The 19,927-nt window shown below is 37.9% G+C and overlaps 1 protein-coding gene across 1 annotated transcript in view; it reads left to right on the forward strand.

Moving 5' to 3' along the window:
• Positions 1 to 1,196: 1,196 nt before the first annotated feature.
• LOC111325487 (chordin-like protein 1) overlaps positions 1,197 to 19,927 on the forward strand; it is a 38,035-nt gene continuing 19,304 nt past the window's right edge. The window contains exons 1-3 of the mRNA XM_088728066.1: positions 1,197 to 1,215; positions 13,485 to 13,623; positions 18,205 to 18,260. Of these exons, the coding sequence (XP_088584192.1) occupies positions 13,574 to 13,623; positions 18,205 to 18,260 (106 nt within the window). The 5' untranslated portion in view covers positions 1,197 to 1,215; positions 13,485 to 13,573. The remainder of the gene's footprint in view (positions 1,216 to 13,484; positions 13,624 to 18,204; positions 18,261 to 19,927) is intronic.

Below are 19,927 nucleotides of genomic sequence, written 5' to 3' on the forward strand. Positions count from 1 at the left end.
AATGAGCGAAATTCGGGATTAGAACTTGGAACGCAACACAAGTTTGGGCACTTACTGTTTAACCAGGGAATTTTGAAATAAGATATTGCTTTGGAAATAAAATGTATTTGGAAATACGGAGATCTCGTAGGTCCAATCGCAAAATTCATTTAGAAAACGAAACTGTCGTCCTTTAAAGTCGGAAATAGCCGATCAGGGAAGCTGAATGCTTGATAACGGCGTCGTCTAGGGCTAATTATATATAAGGAGCCCCTTTATTGTTACTGTTATTATTTTGAATGCAAGAAATACAAAGTAGCGCAAAAGCTGTGTATAGTGGTAAGGTTTTTATATTCAACATGTACTTCGAAACTTACTCCAAGTCTAATTCATTATTGATTGGTCGTAGATAATCTCGAAAGATCGCTGATAGCAATAAGTAATTGATCATATAGGATTTAAAAAAGGTGGCATACAATTTGCCTAGGAGTTGATAAAAGAAAATTCTGTCCCACAAGTGTGCCAATTAATTGATAATCTCAAAGAAATTTAAGAACTTAAAGAATTTATCCAAAAGTAAGCGTCTCCTACGCGAAGAATATTTTTGATACTAGATGTTTATGTTTGTGGCTTCGTCACCTAAACAACCGATTATCGAGAACACGAGGTTTTAAAATTCCTCGTTGTACTAAATCATTGTCTCGTTTGCAGGTTTCAACACATTAAATTAAAGCGGATAAACAAAAAAATTACTTATGTCTCATCGCTTTTTATAGCTGTTGGACATCGCCCTCACAATTGTTTTCAAATCATTATCGGATAAAGGGTATTGAAGCATTTTTTTCATCTTTCCGATTTTTGAATTCTCTAGAACAGCCTCACACTTAACTTTTTTTAATCAACTGACCCTTGGCTGTTGTTAAGATTTAAAGCTAGAATAGACAGTTAACAACCTCTTCAGATCTAGAAAATTTGGCTACTCATCGCTAACTGGCAGAATTTCCGTTCTATCCTAATATGGGACCTATTTTTAAATAATTCCTAGCATTTCCCACTTGAATGGGCAACTTGAAACGTCTAGGCGTATAAAAATCTAAAGTATCGTGCATCTTATTTCGCACATGTTGTTTTGAGCAGGAGAAAAACACGCCATTCAAAATTTTATCCGCTCAATTTTGATAGAGTCTAATCTCAACGTAATAACGCCCATCCAGCTAGCTAAAGTTACTGAGGAAGGTAAGGAAACTGAAAGTTTTCAATAATTTCTAGTATGGAGGTAAAATGTGAGGGCTAGCTTGCTCAATTCGGGAAAAAATTGGTTTTCTATCAAAGTTGCCGGGATATAGAATTATAAGATATCATGCTAAACTGTTAGAACTTGACGACGATGTTAACCGCAGATTAGCTACACGTGGGTAGATTCTAAAGAGCCAGTACCCTGTTTAGATCTAATGCTATGGGGAATTGGTTTAATTCTTCCTTCACGTGCCATTTCCATGTCGTTGAAAAGCGAAACCAGCTTTTTGAATAACCTGTGTAGCGGCTGATATTGCACTGAAGAGTCTGGAGCGAAGAACTGTCAGCTGGAGTTGGTCCTGTAAATATATTCTCACTGGGTTCCTTCCACTGATCGGCATATTTGTCCCTTCGCTGTTTTGCACTCTGTTCACTTTTATTCCTTAGTAATGTGAAGGAAAGGTATGCTTGAAAGGTTCAACTGAAATACTCTAAAGACACGGTGTTTTTGCGAAAATACCATCGCAAACAGCGAGTTAGTCATACCAGTCCACAAGTTGTCGTGCTCTTGTAGAAAGCTGTACTCGTTTAATCTTTTTTAAATTTTGGTGCAGTGTAAGTTATAATCCCATGGGATACTTACAAGGAGGGTTTCTTCTTCTTTTGTCCTATTGCAATTATAGTTTGGCATGTTTGCATTTGGCTGCTTCAGCATGACTCTTTTGCCACTGCGAAACAATTGTGAAATCTACAATTTACGAGGAAATTTCTCGAAGCTCGCGTGCTTTAACTCAATGAAAACCAGGCCATAATAGTATTTTTCTTAAAAAAAAAGAGAAACAATAACCTTAAAGTGTACTTTGATCTCGGGTAAAGAATGCACTCGATAGGTAATTAATAGAAAATGTTTTATCATTAGGCAATAGTGATGATGAGTGACCGTTCAATGCAAGGCACAAGCAGACATATTTCGGTATAGAAGCAGTATGTTTTCCATTGTGAAATCGAAGGGGCAAAGCTCGATCTAAATTCGGTTAAACATAACTGAGCAAGGTTTTTCACCTTTTTTTATACTTTTGCACAGTTTATCGATCAGCCAGTCGTTTCTTTACGTTTGTTATAGTTGCCGATGTTAAGTAGTTTTCGCTGTAATGGACCACTTATCAAGGGGAGCTATTCATGTATACACTTTCGTCTTCTATCACTCATTTAGGGCAGAGAATCCTTGTGCTTGTGTTGTGTAATTGGTCAAAAACAATATTTCTAAGTACTAAATAGTGCAAACAGATTGCTTAACAGGCATGCTAGCTGACCTTTAGATTTTTTTGCTCAGTGGTAATACGGAGACATCACCCCAACAGAACAACCGGGGCATCGACACTTTTTGAAACAGGCATGTGCAAATTGCCATCCCTGGGCTAAAACGGAGTCGAAATGCCTTTTACTGAACTGTAAAGATGGTCATATGCCCTGCCCCGACACGATTTTTTAATCGTTCACCGGTTTGTCTATCAGTTAGTACCTCTTAATACTCTTGATACCATAAGTCCTTAGGAGATCACGGAGCAAATTGCATCCACTTGGGTATCCTGCCAGAAAAAAATATATGCACTTGGAGGTGTTGTTGCAGTGATGAAACAAAAGCTCATTTTCTGTCGCTTTGTTTTGAACATTATGCCATCCATCGAAATCGGAGGCATAAGTGTTGTTGCAGTGATGAAACAAAAGCTCAATAACTGTCGCTTTGTTGTGATCATTATGCCATCCGTCGAAATCGGAAGCATAAGTGTTTTTGCAATGATGAAACAAAAGCTCATTTTCTGTCGCTTTGTTGTGAAGACTATGCCATCCATCGAAATCGGAAGCATAAGTGCTTTCGAGCATCAGTTAAATTCGCTGAAGACGATGGTGAGAATCCGTGGAGGAAGTCATTTGGTCTTCAATTTCGAAATTACCTCTTCCTAAGCTCTCTATCTCGAGTGCCAGATAGTTAAAACAGTTATATGTTTAGATTTTAAAGATATCTTGATAAGTATTTATTGAAAATAATCATTAACAGCAGGTACGGCAATTGACTCTCTTTTTAGAACGAGAAAAAGCCAAGCATTTATTACGGATAGTGTTACATGCAAATCTCTCAGAAGGATTAATGGTCATGAATTCGGACGGCCATGGATAAACAGAAAGTATTAGAATAAGAATAGTTTTTTGGTCTTCGTGATATCGCCGAGTTATTAAAGATAGTTATTTATCTATTCATCAAAGTTGAACTTTTGGGTGGGTGTCTGTTAACTGTCATGTAGTAAATCCGTGTTAACCTCAGCCAATAATGCTTTTTTAATTTGGCGCTTTAGGACAAAGCGTCTTGTTCATTCTCTTGTCTAATGGATCATTGAGTGCTTTTGTCTGAATTCTGTGGCCTGAGTATCAGGTTTTGCTGGAACAGACGAACAAACAGGAAAAAAGGAACGATTTTATTTTCGTCTCTTTGACAAATGATAAGGCTATTAATTAAAGGGTAGTATTTTATTAGACAATCTATGCAGCGTTCAGTGTGACTGATATCCTTGTGGGTGATAGCACCTCGGTACCCTTTAAAACTAGCAGATTGTCGGTAACCCATGACCTTTAAAAGATTAATCCTTTTAATTGCAAGTGATTAAGAATAAACCTTCTGACCACACGATGGCTTAACTCTAAGAACGGTAATATTTGGCAAATTACCCAAGAAAGAGTCACGAATAATGCTGATTAAAAGAGAATGGGAGTTTTTTCCTGAACCGAAAGAGAAGATGATTTAATGCCAAGCTAGCTACTTCTTACCTAGAGTTGGAATCTAAATAAGCTCGTAATACAGTTACAGGAGACTGAAATCGCATTGTGGCTCGTAAATATCTCAGTTTTTCACTCACTGAAGCTAATGGCAAACGTCATAGGAAATTTTATCCCTTTCCATATTCATTTTCCAAAATGCGTTTGAAGGTGGGCCTCTCAAATTTTTTTTTCGTTTTTTTTTCTTCACCCGCTGATGTTCTGATCTACAGGATAGCGAGTTGTTCCAAGGCTCTGATGAATTTGGTTTAGGTATTGGGAAAAAAATATATTGCAATGACCTATTGCAGTGTAAGACGGGTCTTTTCAATTATTTCTTCTTAATTAAGAAACGCACGATACTAATCAAGTTTCCATCTATCTTTTCTTGCTGATGTCTTATCAGATTAACGCACGAGCACAAGGCGTTAGATAACAATCGTACTAACAAGTACCATGAAAGTCTCCCGAAGGTGTTTTTAGCTTGTCCCCGTGACAATAAACTGATAAAACGCCATCACGTGCTGCCAAATATATAGAGATATGCTAGTGATAAACCCATTCGTCTTTGCTAATAATCGTGGTTGTCAATCAATTTAGCTGCCTTTGTAAAATGGTGGATCGGGAATGCTGAATCTCAATCGTTTGTGGTGTTGCATCAAACGCCGTTGTAAGCGCTAAATATAAACGACCGCTGTTCTGAAGCAGATCGATAGCGCCAAAAATCCAGCGTAGTTTTTAGCATCTGTCGATAGTGTTTAACCTTTAGCGCCTTTGTCAATTTTAAGCTGGTGAGTACAGCAATCGTTTATGTTGATATCCAACAAAGTCAATTGCCAGTGTCGCCACCGATTGCTTGTGATAAATAGAAACGTCACTCGTAATTACTAGTATCGACTTGTTATTGATTCTAATTTGCACCAGTTCCTTGCCTGTTGTGTTCAGAACTCGCTTACTTTGACTACTTTCCTTCAATCAGAAGAAACCGTTCTTGAAAATCTACGGAAGCCGATAAGGCAACTGAATCGATTTACAATTACGATTTGTTTCCCCAGCACAAGTTATTAAGTTTTATCACTAGCAAATTATAATTCTCGCAGAAATGGCTACCCATACGAAATTGCACAGTTCCAGTGTTCTACATGCCAAATCACTCAGGAACCCTTAACCAAATTTCCTTCGCACCCTTTGGTTTCGATTCGTTAGCAGTCCGATTGTCAATTAGTTGTTGCGCATTTAAGTGATTCTTAAGGTTAAGATAGACGCGATAATTTTTGCGTAAAGAAACCATTTCCTTCTTATTTAGGTAAACTGACTGATCATTTGCGTTTTTAACTTAGTTAGAGCAGTTTTGACAGATTATTGTGTTTCTTGGAAGACAAGTGGGAAGAATAAGGAGCGTGGTAGAGAATCTATTTTGCTGTGGGTAATTAGTTTTTATTGGCAAATTAACTGTGACGGTCGGATTGTGTGGATAATCGTAAGGATTAAAAGATTTTCATGGGAAGAAAGAGTAAGTCTAAGTCTGGGTCAAGATTAAATGTAGAATGATAGTTCAAAACGCTTATTTTCCAATCCTTCGACGACGTAAACAAGTCTCGGAAGATTCCTTCAGTAAATAGAAATTTCGTGCCCTATAATGAAATTGACGAGAGTTTATGAAAGGCCCTTTCATCAGTAAGCCTGACGAAGCAAGTCTAATCCCAGGGTCAGGTATTTCAAGTAAACCTGTGATGAGTGTCCAGTGAAGGCATAGAAATAGCAGAAGGAGTTCCGTTAGGTGTGCGAAGAATCCTTGACGGTCTAATCGAGTACAAGGATCGTACTAGCCATTAAATACACAGCCATTTTCCGCAGCATGTCCTCAAAGTAAGGAGGATATATCCGTTGCTAAAGAGCTCTCTACGTTTTCATAAGATTAAATACTCTGATGACAGGAGCTTATACTTCATCTTACAAAGAAGTCTGCGACAATGATATTCAGATGTGAACTCCTAAATACTCACACGTAACATTTTAGTTAAATAGCTTTACTAAGTAACATGGCGAAAGTGCGTTAATACGTGTAAGATAGACATATTTTATTCCTAATTTATAAGGGCAATAAAGGGGTTATACGTGACACATGGAAATTCGTGAGTGAAACGGGATCAGGACCCTCCGTTCCTACCGTCATTAATTCTATGACTATCCTAGATAATCCTAATGATCAATTGAGGTTCCCATTTGGGTGCAGATCCAGTGCGGTGATCAAAGGGTGAAATCCAAATATTTTTTTTTCACTTCACCTTGCTGAGGTCGAAATTATAAGTTTTTTTTATACTTGTCACTTTACCATATCACGGACGTCTTGCCTCAGGGCCACACGTTTTCTCTGAAATTTGTGAAGGAGATGGTCATAGAAAACCAAAACCTTGCGGTACAGTGCAAAGGTCATCTCATAAGGTAAAAAACTCAATATTGAGCTAACTATGCGTGAGAGCTCAAGTGTAATCGATTATTTCTTTTACTTTCATCACAGGGTTTAGAATCTCGCTCTCCAGGTTTTGAATCTCAAAATAAACAAACGAACACAGAAAAAAAAAAAAAAAAATGTCCATTAAAGAATTGTTTGACGTCTCCCCTCTGAGGCGATGCTGCACATGTACAAATCTTTTTTCTAAGGTTTTCTCTTTTCTCTGAAGCACTACACTTTCCACACAGGCTTGTAGCAAATTTGTGCGTGTATTTCGTCGGGATGTTTTGTTTTTTGCTCATTCACGGCGACGTCGTAATCATCTTAAAGGATGGTTTTAGGAGAAGCTCTCAAATGTAATCTTTCTTAGTTAATCAGATCTATTTTTGTATAAATCGCATTGCTATTTATGGCTTAGTCCAAAGAGATATTGGATGAAGGTCAGGTGGTATTTGCAAGTGGGGAGTAGATCTTCCACGAATTCCTCCTGAATGAGTTAATGAAAGAATGAGCCATGTTTATTAGTTACTCTCATGGTCTCTTCCAATTTACATAAAACCCAAGTACATTTCCTATAAAATGGTATCCGAAGAATGTGTGAGGAGAGGGTGTAGGAGAATCCAAGAATACAAAGAGATTAATCATTCTCAACAGAATGTCATGATTCAGTTTTGATTCAGGGACAAAACAGGGACACTGGGTAAAGGTCACGAAAACGCGTAACATCTTCGGTCGAGATTTTGCTCTCCAGTGTGAGATACAAACTTTGGTGGTGTTGGGTACTGCTTGAGGAAAATGGTATGAGCTTTGAGGGAAGTTAAACATGTTCTTTGTGCTGCCAATATACCAGTGCTGTCGTGTATGTTTCTGTCTCTTACATAATATAATACAGGGAGCACACCTAGAATCTTCCCCAAATAGGGAACATAAAAGTCAGCCAAACAGGGTGTTGGCATTTATTTATTTTGTGTGGAGGTTGTGCACTAATTCAAACTAAAAAGGTGGGTAGACAGGCAGGTGTGTGGTAAATACTTAATCCTATTTCCTGATCTACATCATTGTATACCCTATTTTAATGCCTCCTGTTTTGGCGAACACAAACAAATCTGGGAGCTAAGAACGCCGCGGTTTATCATTTTGGTGTGACAGATGTGTAATGTAGCTGAGAAAAGGCGCCACACATGCAGCACTTAAAAACTCATCCACAAAAAATATTTCCAAAAAGGATTTGAGACAATTCACTGGGTTAGCTATTCATGTTGAGGCCAAGTTTAACTAAGACGGAAGCACATGAGACGTCAAGAATTGTCAAAATACTGCAAGGCTAAGCAATTCCGTCATCCTACTGACCGCTGACTTAAGTACCAGCAAGTGAGACCATGATACTTGTACTACATGATGGTAGCCTAAGGTTGTAGCAGTTATCTTGATGGTTTATAAGCTACACCGAAAAATTATTTCGTGGCCATTGCTACATTTCTCTAAGAAAAGAATACACAACATAAATCGACATAGCCCAGTTTACAGCACCAATGTCAGCACTTTCCGGCGGGTAATTACATGAACCAAGAAATGACACTGAGCAAACTCCTTCTCAGGATTTGAGTTCGATAATTATGAGTTCCTGGAGACATCGTCTCGCAGTTCGAGCTGCACGCGTTAATTCTCTCAACTCTCACGCTTGCGATACATTATCATCCAATACCCCTGCAAGCTACCGCTTGCGTTCTCTTCTTTCACTCATTCGAAATCTTATTTTTACGGTGCTGGGTTTTTGGAATACGGTTCCGTTTCGATGCCCTCGGGTTAACGAAAAGTTTCCTTCTGTTTGATCCTGTCGTAACTTCTTGCATATTTATACCTCTTGTAACTTTAGATACATCAACATACATTTTATTGACGAGCAGAGTTCCAAACTATGCCCTAGCGATTTCACTTAGAGTTTTATGTACCAAGGTGCGAAGAGCGGGACATTGACAGTAAGGTTTGAGGTCGTGGCCAGCTTCGATGTGACATTCGTACAAGATGCTTTTGTACCTTTGATTTGTATAATGACACCTCCAGTTGAAAGTACTTTGTACTTAGGATCATGGCAACTCACTTGAGTTGTGAGACGTCCTTTGTCAGGAACTGTCAACAAATCCTGTTGATCACAACACAATAGCGAGGCAGTTATCAAAACACTCAGAATGAGGTTGCTTAAAAGGTCATCAAAGGAACCCGGAGGCCTTGAAGCCCGGAAGCTCTGGACTTTTCTGTACTCGGAGTCGGTCCACCAATCATTCTTTTTACTTCTTTTAACTCTCGATTTCTTTATGGTCTCAAGACTTTAAGAACGGAGACTTAGGGTGCTAAGATTCTGGGATATCATAAGTTGATCTCCAAGAAGAAAAGAAGAATAGGTTTGCATGCTGAACAAGGGTATGTCTGGGAATTTGCGTCAGCCCAAGAATTTGAGGTGTGTGCTATTCTTTCACCACAGTAGACAGCCTAATTGTAAAGCAATATTACATCAATAAAATATTTAGGTTAAAAATAGATCCTGTGATTAGCCATCCAAAATGTGAATCACAGTTATCGATGTTGATTCCTAGCTTGCTACTTTGACACGATATTTGAGTTTTATTTTGGGCACAAATCAGATTCACCGTCAGTTTTATTTCTATTACATCTAAATGTTTCATTCAAGAGCAAACATGGCCATTTGCCATGGGGACAACTTTGTCTTTCACCACGCACACCCTTTGTCTATACTTTAATTGAGTTGTTTTCGCGACACTTGCCCCACCTCACTGCCTTCGAAGGTCTTCATGACCTTCCGAGTGCAAGGACTTTGAAAAGCATTTATGGACAGTTTTATCACTCTACAAGAGTACATTAATTCACGAAAGAAAGTGGTCGAAGCTGTACAGGACTTTGAGGCGATAAGGTGAGTTGCTATTGCTATAAGGATTTCAATCATCGTCATCGATGGGCAAAAAAGGGAAACATGCTGGTGAAAATCTGTTCTTTCTTCTCTATTTTCCTGACTTTGAAAGCAACTTTTATCTGCAATACGAATGGTTTCTTTCTCTTTTCAATTCCGGCTTATGTCGTTCAAAGGTACACCAAACCGGTCACGATCTTGAAAGCTCTCACTCAATCAACGGAAACTGACAAAATTTTCTGCTGGAGCACATTTAGTTATGTGAATCTTCTCCTTTTGACAACATTGCTGGAAAGAAATTTTTGTGAGGAATGTGATTTCTGTTGACGAGATTGAGTTGCATTAGTTCTTGGTTTGACCACTCGTTTGGCCTTCGTAAAGGAAAATTATAAACAGCTTAGCAAGAAGCGCTTGTGAAAGATAATCAGCTCTCTCAAGTTGTTCCTATTTCTACATTTTTGCGAATTCTAGTGTTTTTTTAAATTGGGTTACAAGAAAACATGCGGAATGAAAGATGGAACCATGCTAAGGGAGAAATGACAAAGTTTCCTTAGGACGCAGATAAGAACTAGACCGTGGACCGTGAAATCATTTTTATACTTTCTTAAGCTTTGTGAAACGTTAGAGATGGCCGATTGTTGCATGTTCCTCGCGTGGCGAGTAAGGAAGAGAACCAATGATCTAAACAGGACTGAAGGTGTCAAGAGACACAGGCCAATACTTCTCAGTCCATTCTCACTTTTTTACTAGCTGAGATGATCAACTTCATGTTCAGAGATAATCATAAATTACATCCTTCATTAAAACGCATTATTTAAAAGCTCTACATCAAGATAAGACAACATCGATCGATAACATCTTTTGTTCCAGACCGGACGTTTATTTAGAAATTCCGCCAAGGAAGATAGAATGCTTCTATTAATACGACCAATGGTATTTTTGCCCCTTTTGACGGTGTGGCGAAGTTTTCTACCGCTAATCTAGGAAAAACTTTCTCGAAGCCGAGAATGTCTGCCTTGCATCCGTAAAATTGAAACCGGCCATCATCTGTGTTACTTATACCCATATTTAGTGAATAGAAATGTTGCAATTATTTTGCAGGCTATTTTAAATTTAAAAAAATATCCTTGTCGGTTTGCATTCAAAAGCGGTTTCGTATTTAAAGTATTTTTGTTCTTTGGAAGGTTTGCAACCCCAATGGTGTTAATTCTAAATACCTTTATCTGAGTTATTGAAAAACTCTCAAATGGTCTTACCTGTATAAGCCTCTTACTTGTGGTTCTTAGACTTAGATAATTTTTTCCTTTTAAAAATACTTCTCAAGATCTTTGTCTTTCTTTACCAATGGAGCGCAACTTTTAACGTGTACGTTCATTAGTTTAACAGTTTAATAACCAACTGTATTGAATTGTTGTTCCGTGTAATCTGAACAGAATCCTTAAGGCTGAGTAAGGCCTATAGACATTTACAATCTGTACAAGTTAATCAATAGCTACTTTTCTTAGGTACGCTTTGCTGAATTTATGGCACATAGTCACTCAGATCTTTCCTGTAGAGCCAAGGAACTTTTTAACTCGCTCAGCCGTCGTCGATGTGTTGACTGTGGTACCTGAGAGTTCTTGTATATCTAGATCCTTTTCTTTGTTTCTCGTCGCTTGTTTGGCGTTACCGTGCATCGCTTCATTGTATTATTCAGTAGAGCCTAAAGGAATTCATCAAGGTGTAACATAACTATTTTTAAAAATGTTTTTATGTTCAGTTTGATTAATTTAGCGCTCAGTACTGATCTATTTTGGATCATTTACGGCTGATTCATACTTTTGTAGATTTTTTTCTTTCAGCAAACTGTTTGTGACGGCTTCATTTTGGTTTTGTATACACTAATAATACCTCTTGCTATAAACTCAGTTCTCATTTCCTGATAAATCAACATGTGGACTTGTAAAAATTAACATGTATCCTTTGGACGGTACATTTCGTGGCAGACAGCACTTAAAAAGCACGTGATCAGAACGTGACTGAACTGGTGGCGCGATCATTTTGAAGTGTGTGTGAAAAAACTGAACGAAAATATATGAAAACCGACAGTTTAACAACTTGAATCGAGCCCTAAAGAAGGGAAATTTATCTTTCCATGCTATTAATTAGTCTTAAAAGCTCGAGCAATTTTTTTTTTATCAGTAATGTGTTTCAACAGCTCCTTCAAGTTTCTCTCGACTGCGTGTGGAGCACTTAATGGATGACTAGGTGATGAACGCCCTCATTTGAGACAAAATTTTGATATCGTCTTGGGATAGTGCACGTGCAACCGTCTATGTCACATGGCGTTACACATCATGGCACACAGTCCAATTTGGAGGTCACGGTTTGTGAACATCGTTAAAACTTTAGACTTAAAGTCTCGGTCTGTTCTCCTGCAGCCCGTCCTTGTCTTTTGATTCATTATATGTAGCTGTCATTCATCCAGCTTGAGTTAGTGTTTGTGTACTGTTATCGCACCAGCCGAAGGTAATTTTGCATTGCTTAAAACGGCTCGAATCTTGTTTTTATATCGCCTTTCTTTTCTTTTTTTCTTTTTGTTTTCGCCTTGCCAAATCTACGGAAAGACAAAGATTTCATAATAAATGAGCCTCGTGGATCCAATAATTTTTGATAACAGAGGTCATTTTGAACACACACCACAGCGAGAATTGTTTTGATGTGACGAGTGTAAAATTTATTTTAATCCCAAGTACACTTGCCTCAGACAGAACCTTAGAATGTGCAGTGAACATGATATTCATAGTTGGTACAGGGATTGAATAATCAACAAAACTTTGCACCAGTATTAAGGGTAGGCCCTTTTGATAGTGAATCGTCTATAGTATCTAACATTTGTTAGATTGCAGGGCTAGGAGTTCTTTATTTCATAAATTCATGCTTCGTTTCCTACGTGGTTGCGTCGAGGAAAGGATAGATTCTAAAAGCAATAAAACGCATGGGTCGCTCCAATCTTTATGTCCTGTTGTGTGAAATTCTTAGAGAGGAATGTAATTAAAATTAATCGACGTATTAACTATCCCATTGACCTCGAGATAACCAAAACAGCGGGTTACATTTGTAAACGATCAGGAGTAGCAACAAGAAAAATGACGAGAGAACTATTCCATTTTTGTATAGAATGTAACACATCTAATGGAATGAGGTATATCCTTCTTTAGTCGTGGCATTCAGTTTTTTGGGGGGCTTTTTCTTCTCAAGTAGAGTTAAAAGGGAAAACAGCGCTGATCAAAAATAGGTCGCCAATACCCTCCTCTAAGTCTCTGCAGAGATTAAACATGGACTCCTACCGCAAAACAAAACATTCCTTGAAGACGAAGTTTTAAATTCCTGTACATCTCTGATTGTTTTTTGAAATCATCCGATGTTTTGTAGCAACCATTTAAGTTCTTTGGCAGCTTGCATACCCCTCACGGATTCATAACAATCTTTCTCGTTTCTTACCACTAACTAACTGCCTAGACTCCACTTAGAAAATCAAATAGTAAATAAAGAATTTAAAAACAGCTTTGTGAAACCACGAGGAATTTGGGAAAGTTCTTTACAATCGGCACCCTGCAATCTTCTCGCCTATAAATTCTTTGAGGAGGGTTAACTTTATCATTGTCGGGTTTAAGGAAGCAAATGATGCATACTACTCACAAAAACATAGCGATAGGACATAAACAGTACCAGAAAGTATAAGGATCAAACAAGATAACTTTACTGCGGAGCAAGGTATAGGCTTCCCTATCTCAAAAAATGTAGAGTTGTCCAAATGGATGAGATGCAACTCCCTTGGAAAAATAGGTTGGGTGAGGGAGCAGAATAACCACCTTAACATTCGGCAAACTCAGCTTGATGATTATGGTCAGATGCTCTCGAATATTGATACCAACTTTTCATTTAAAACTGATGGTTCTAAAAACGCTCCTTCTTTTCTCTTCTTTTAAGAAAGAGGTTATGATTATGGTCAGATGATCTCGAATATTACTACCAGTTCATATGGAGCTGCTGGTTCTAAAACGCTTGTTCTGTTTTTTTTTTTTTTTTTTCTAGATCCCTTTGTGCGATGTATTTTTCCCTTCGAAGGCCTGAAGTCCAAGTCTAGAAGTTTGTGTATAACTGCTTGGGCAACAAACAACAAAATGTTGAGTGGTAACCGCGCTTTGACTTTCATGTCCACTAGAAGCCTTTGGTAAGTTCTTATAGTTTTTTTTTCTTCTTGTCAGATGTCTAATAGTCATGCAGTCTTCGAGCAGTTTTCGATGGTGTTTGGTTCTCTGGACACATCAAACGTTCTGTATTGAAAACGATCAATCTTGAGACGTCTTGGTCGAAGAAAACATTACGAGTGCTTGCATTGTAAACGGAATCTCAATGTCTAGCCAAGGTTTACATCATCGATATCTATCAGTCGTGCTTTGGTTGAACAGTGCAAATCATGTTGTCGGATAGAAAACAATCCCCGAACCCTGGACATGTATTACGATGGCATTTTGAAATATTGCTTTCACTCGAATTAAACACTTAGTTCAGTCAAGCATAATATGTCACTATAATTGCAATGTAGACGCCAGATACAAATTTCATTGCATGTTGACTCGACCAAAGATAATAATTCGATCGACGACAATTTTACTGTCCCGTAACGAACCAGGATTCAAGACTAAACTACTTCAACATAGCAAAATTTCGGTATGATTGGTTGGAAAAAAATTCTTTTGGAATTGTCATTAATGGCTTTATATTGGACCGACGTTAATCGACATTATCATGTATGGTTACTTGAAAACTTGTCACAGAACGCCCTGATTGTTTCCAGAATACAGAATTTCAAAAACAAACTATATCTTGTTTTCTCATGCATAACTGATCGCTGAGTGAGTTAGGACAAAGCTTAATTTGAACATTTTTAATTATCTGATGGAAGCTGGATTACCTGTTGACTAGAATTTGGGAAAGGAAACATCGTTGGTTGCCACCCTTTGATTTTCATCGGTATTTATCTAGAGATCTTTTCGCATTTTAGAGGTCACTGCATTTAGGCAGCTTCGCCAATTTGGTAAATGAAGTTAGTGCAGTGGTTGTAGAATTTTTTTTCCTTCTTTTTTTAACCATAGCAGCTTCAAGCTATGCTGGAGTTTGTGTTGACTAATTTTTTTGCATTTGCTGTTTGAATACATTTTCAGTTCATCGTCCAAAAGAAAAACATTTTGCACTTGCTCGTTTTGCCTAATTTGGCCTAACATTATTACTTTGTCAACCCCTGGTCAACACTTTAATGGATGATGGTTCTCGACCAATGAAAAAGAAGGAAGCCTTTATTATTTTGAAATCAGAATATTTTATTGGACCTGCCAACTTCTTTTCAACTTTTCTATAATTTTTTTTTCTAATCATGCAGAGAGAGACAACGAAAAAAATTTAAAACCTGCGAGGTAAACAACTTAGAATTCATTGTCTGTTTCATCTTGGAGTCTTGGAGACATTTGGTTTCGACAGTGAAACGCCAGAACTGTCAAAAACTCAATAAATGCTGTGTGCACATGCTTATGAACGTGTGTAAATTAATATATGTGCGTTATAAGCGTCACTGTTTTATAACAAGGATTTTCTTGGTCTCCATAGCTCTAAAATCTCAAGTTTTGCTTTTCTGTCGCTAAAACTTGGCAGTACCTGATTGGTAAAGACTCCCGTACGTGTGACGTCCACGGTCTGCGCTAAAGTAAAGCTTTCTTTAACGTCACTTTTTTTTTTAACCAAAACTTTAACTGATATGTGTATTCGTTTCTCTATAAACGGACATTTTTGGCATAATCGGGAAATTTCGGTTGTATGAGAACGAAAAGTACAGCAAGAAATTGACTGCTTTCATAAATCCGAATTGAACTGTTGTATACCACTTTGCGCCGGATCGCCGCCAGCTGCACGAGCTATCGGGTGTCTCTGCTGCAGTGACAGTCAACAAAAGGTTAGCGAGATTGGGCGTATACGATGAAATATATGAAGTTCATATATTTTGAACTGCGGTATTAGATACATATTATGCACGATCCTCGTAGTAGATAGCGCTATTTAAGCAATAGCGAAAATCAGACCTGAAAAAAATCAGGCCTGTACGGGATTCGAACCACTGACCTCTGCGATACTAGTGCAGCGCTCTACCAATCGAGCTAACAAGCCAACTGGGAGCAGGCCGTTGAGTTGATTCGTAATAAACCCGTGAAAGTGATAAATATACAATGAAATATATGAAGTTCAGATATTTTGAACTGCGATATTAGATACATATTATGCACGATCCTCGCAGTAGATAGCGCTATTTAAGCAATAGCGAAAATCAGACCTGAAAAAAATCAGGCCTGTACGGGATTCGAACCACTGACCTCTGCGATACTAGTGCAGCGCTCTACCAATCGAGCTAACAAGCCAACTGGGAGCAGGCCGTTGAGTTGATTCGTAATAAACCCGTGAAAGTGATAAATATACAATGAAATATATGAAGTTCAGATATTTTGAACTGCGATATTAGATACATATTATGCACGATCCTCGCAGTAGATAGCGCTATTTAAGCAATAGCGAAAATCAGACCTGAAAAAAATCAGGCCTGTACGGGATTCGAACCACTGACCTCTGCGATACTAGTGCAGCGCTCTACCAATCGAGCTAACAAGCCAACTGGGAGCAGGCCGTTGAGTTGATTCGTAATAAACCCGTGAAAGGGATAAATATACAATGAAATATATGAAGTTCAGATATTTTGAACTGCGATATTAGATACATATTATGCACGATCCTCGCAGTAGATAGCGCTATTTTAGCAATAGCGAAAATCAGACCTGAAAAAAATCAGGCCTGTACGGGATTCGAACCACTGACCTCTGCGATACTAGTGCAGCGCTCTACCAATCGAGCTAACAAGCCAACTTGGAGCAGGCCGTTAAGTTGATTCGCAATAAACCCGTGAAAGTGATAAATATACAATGAAATATATGAAGTTCATATATTTTGAACTGCGATATTAGATACATATTATGCACGATCCTCGCAGTAGATAGCGCTATTTAAGCAATAGCGAAAATCAGACCTGAAAAAAATCAGGCCTGTACGGGATTCGAACCACTGACCTCTGCGATACTAGTGCAGCGCTCTACCAATTGAACTAACAAGCCAACTGGGAGCAGGCCGTTGAGTTGATTCGTAATAAACCCGTGAAAGTGATAATTATACAATGAAATATATGAAGTTCATATATTTTGAACTGCGGTATTAGATACATATTATGCACGATCCTCGCAGTAGATAGCGCTATTTAAGCAATAGCGAAATCAGACCTGAAGAAAAATCAGGCCTGTACGGGCCTGAATCAACTCAACGGCCTGCTCCCAGTTGGCTTGTTAGCTCAATTGGTAGAGCGCTGCACTAGTATCGCAGAGGTCAGTGGTTCGAATCCCGTACAGGCCTGATTTTTTTCAGGTCTGATTTTCGCTATTGCTTAAATAGCGCTATCTACTGCGAGGATCGTGCATAATATGTATTGGGCATCTTGAATAAAAGATGTATTTTAGGCAGTTGGAAGAAAAGCCCATTTCCGAGTTACCGACTTAAACTTAAAGAAAACAGATATGGGAAAATTTGGATGAAACGGTGAGGTTCCTGCGCTGACAAGACGAACCGTGGGAAACTTTTGTATTCATGTAGTCTTGATCTTTAAGTCTAAAGAAAAATTCCAAATTTTTTAAATTCTGGGTCATATGATGAATACTTGTTGATTAAATTTTGTCGGGTCGGAAGGGAAAATATTTGGTCCTCGGTCGTGAGGATCTCGCGACCATCGTGACCTCCAGCTTAATATATTGCCGTATGGCCCTCCCACTCAGTCATTATTACATGGGGTTCACCGTTTTTTACGGCGTAAGATCTCTCAATCGGCATAACACGCGAATGCAGCAAGTCTAATTTGCCGATAGGGTGTCTGTTCCTGGTTTAAGAGCACTGTTGGTCATTTCGCGTTTTCGTTCCTCATAGAGCGGCTGAGTAATAGGTATATGTATAGTGTTATAACGGATGTGTCGGAGAACACATGCTGTCACCGTTGTGGTTTCCTTAATAAATCAAGAGGAATCTAAAGTTATTTTTAGAGTTTTCAATAATCTAAAGCCTTACTCTCAAATGACGTTATTATTAGGTCACTGGCAACTTCTAGTGACTACTATACATTTTTTTCTATTTTTTTTTTTTAATGTATTGCCGAGTTTCGTGGACTTTGATACTTCACGTGATCATTTCCCTTGGCAATGACTCCAGACAGACGTTTATAATTAAATATTTCCAGAGATAAATCCTTTTTATTTTTTCCGTAAAGAATTTCACACGACTGACTGTCACTTCTTTATCTCAATCTGAGATGAAAGCGTTTCATTGGTAAGTTTGATAATCGAGCTAATGCTTTTTTCAAACCTTATTTCGAAGCGCAACTGCTGTGACTCGAAACAAGGTTTCGAGTGGAAAAATCAGCATGTATAGACCTCCTCCATTATGGCGGGCTTTATTACCTTTCTTTTATATTCATGGAAATTTGCCTTTCCTGCCTCGGCAATATGTATAGAAACAATTTCAGTCATAAGCGAGGCTACCAATTATATTTGAAAGAACATGAAAGAATATTAATTATAGAAGGGGTCTATTCCTGAAAATATAAAGGAGTAGCTATGCTGGGGAGCTCCTTCGCATGAAATACTTAACTTAAGTTTCTCTTTTGTTTCTGTTTCAGCATAGCTGTATTTGGGATTGTGCTTTTTATAGGTTCTTGTGAGAGTATGAAAAAAGGTAAGTTTCCTCACATTACGTTTTGCTGAGAAATTTGAAGAAACAGATAACTTTTATTTCAGAGCAGCAGAAAGTGCGCGCGTGTCTTTAGGCCAGTGCAAAACCGAAATTGGGTGAATATTGTAGGTTATCTCGTAGGTACACTATACACAAAAAATGGTCCAAAAGCGGTCAAGTAATGTTCGGTCATGTCATTTCATGTTGGTTAAACTGAGGTAGCTGTGTATTCTAACGAGAGTGAACAACACAAATTTCAGTGAGATGTCCAGAACGTTCAAGTTCATCGCTTTATTTTTTCATATTAGAATTTTGGCTGTTGGCTATCACTCGCCTAAGTTGACACTTTCACGGATTACCACCCTTGGTCCTTCCGCCGTGGTTAAAAATCACTCAGTTCGTATTTATTTGCGGCGAAATTCTACACTAGTCGTCTACTTAACTGGTTTTTATGGACAGCAACTGTTTCGGCTTTGTGAAAAATTTCATGGAAAAAAATAGATTTGGAGAATTGGAGATTAAACCTCTTTCGTTTGTAACTAGATAACGAAAGAAAAATTTAAAGCTAGCGAGATAAAAACAAGCTTTATTCACGGAGGCTAATAAAGAAAAAAACCATTTTATTGTAAATTATTTTCGGAAAAGAGTAGCATTGTCCACAATGTTGAAAATATTTCCCAATCATTGAATCTCAAGGTAAGAATGTCTACTATTCATTTTAGAGATGGTTTGATGTTTATGTTAACATCTTTTATAACGGCTATTCTTAAATACCTTACCCTACCGTTCAATGGTTGCAGTAAGCGTTGCCTTGTCTTGTCTCAACTTTTTCTGTAGACTATCTATAAATTCGCTCCCGCTTTCTTATCTCCCCTTGTATGATAAATGATATTAAGTACTTAGTAAGCGCAAATTTGTCACCCTAATCCTTTACCTGTTACCAAAGAAATTGCCCTCTTACTTATAACTTTTCCACAAAGAATAACTCTTATGTGGCTACCAATAATGCAAAATCCTTACCTCTCTGTTAATTCTTAATCTTCTTAGGATATGGATTGGAATCTATCGAAATCCAATTAGTTCCAGACAAATATCAATTATGATTGGCTATTTTAGGACACTAACGAGGACTACTTGACTTAATCTCGTTGTTGTTTTAAGACAAATTGCCGTTATCAAGGATGTAAGGCCGTTGTGAATAAATAGCTTTTTTCATCATGAGTTTCTATGTTTTTCCTATTACATACTTGTCATTTTTTTATATAAAGGGTTTTTGTTTCCAATGAATTATTGCACACATGAAATTAATACTTTACTAGTTACTATAATAAGAATATGTTAGATGATGGATCTCTATCATTCAATTGCAATCTGCATGTACAATTAGTAAAATTTTCAATATACACTTGTGTTCTTGCTGTTGTTAGACATCAAATACCTATATTTGGGGACGGTAAACCGGTAATCTCGCTGTCTACTTGGCATATCTCTTGTGCAAATAAGAAATGGTAAATTTGTATCAAGATGCTCGAGTAAGCAGTTGCGAAGTTCTTCCAAGCATCAAACTTCTCTCCAGTATTTTATCGTAACCGAAAATCTCCAAAACGATGCAGCCATCTAAAAAATATTTTTCTCAGTAACAAGTGACAATGACGTTTGTTGAGCTTATG

Source organism: Stylophora pistillata, chromosome 7 (assembly GCF_964205215.1).
Source record: "Stylophora pistillata chromosome 7, jaStyPist1.2, whole genome shotgun sequence".
Taxonomy (NCBI): Eukaryota; Metazoa; Cnidaria; class Anthozoa; order Scleractinia; family Pocilloporidae; genus Stylophora; species Stylophora pistillata.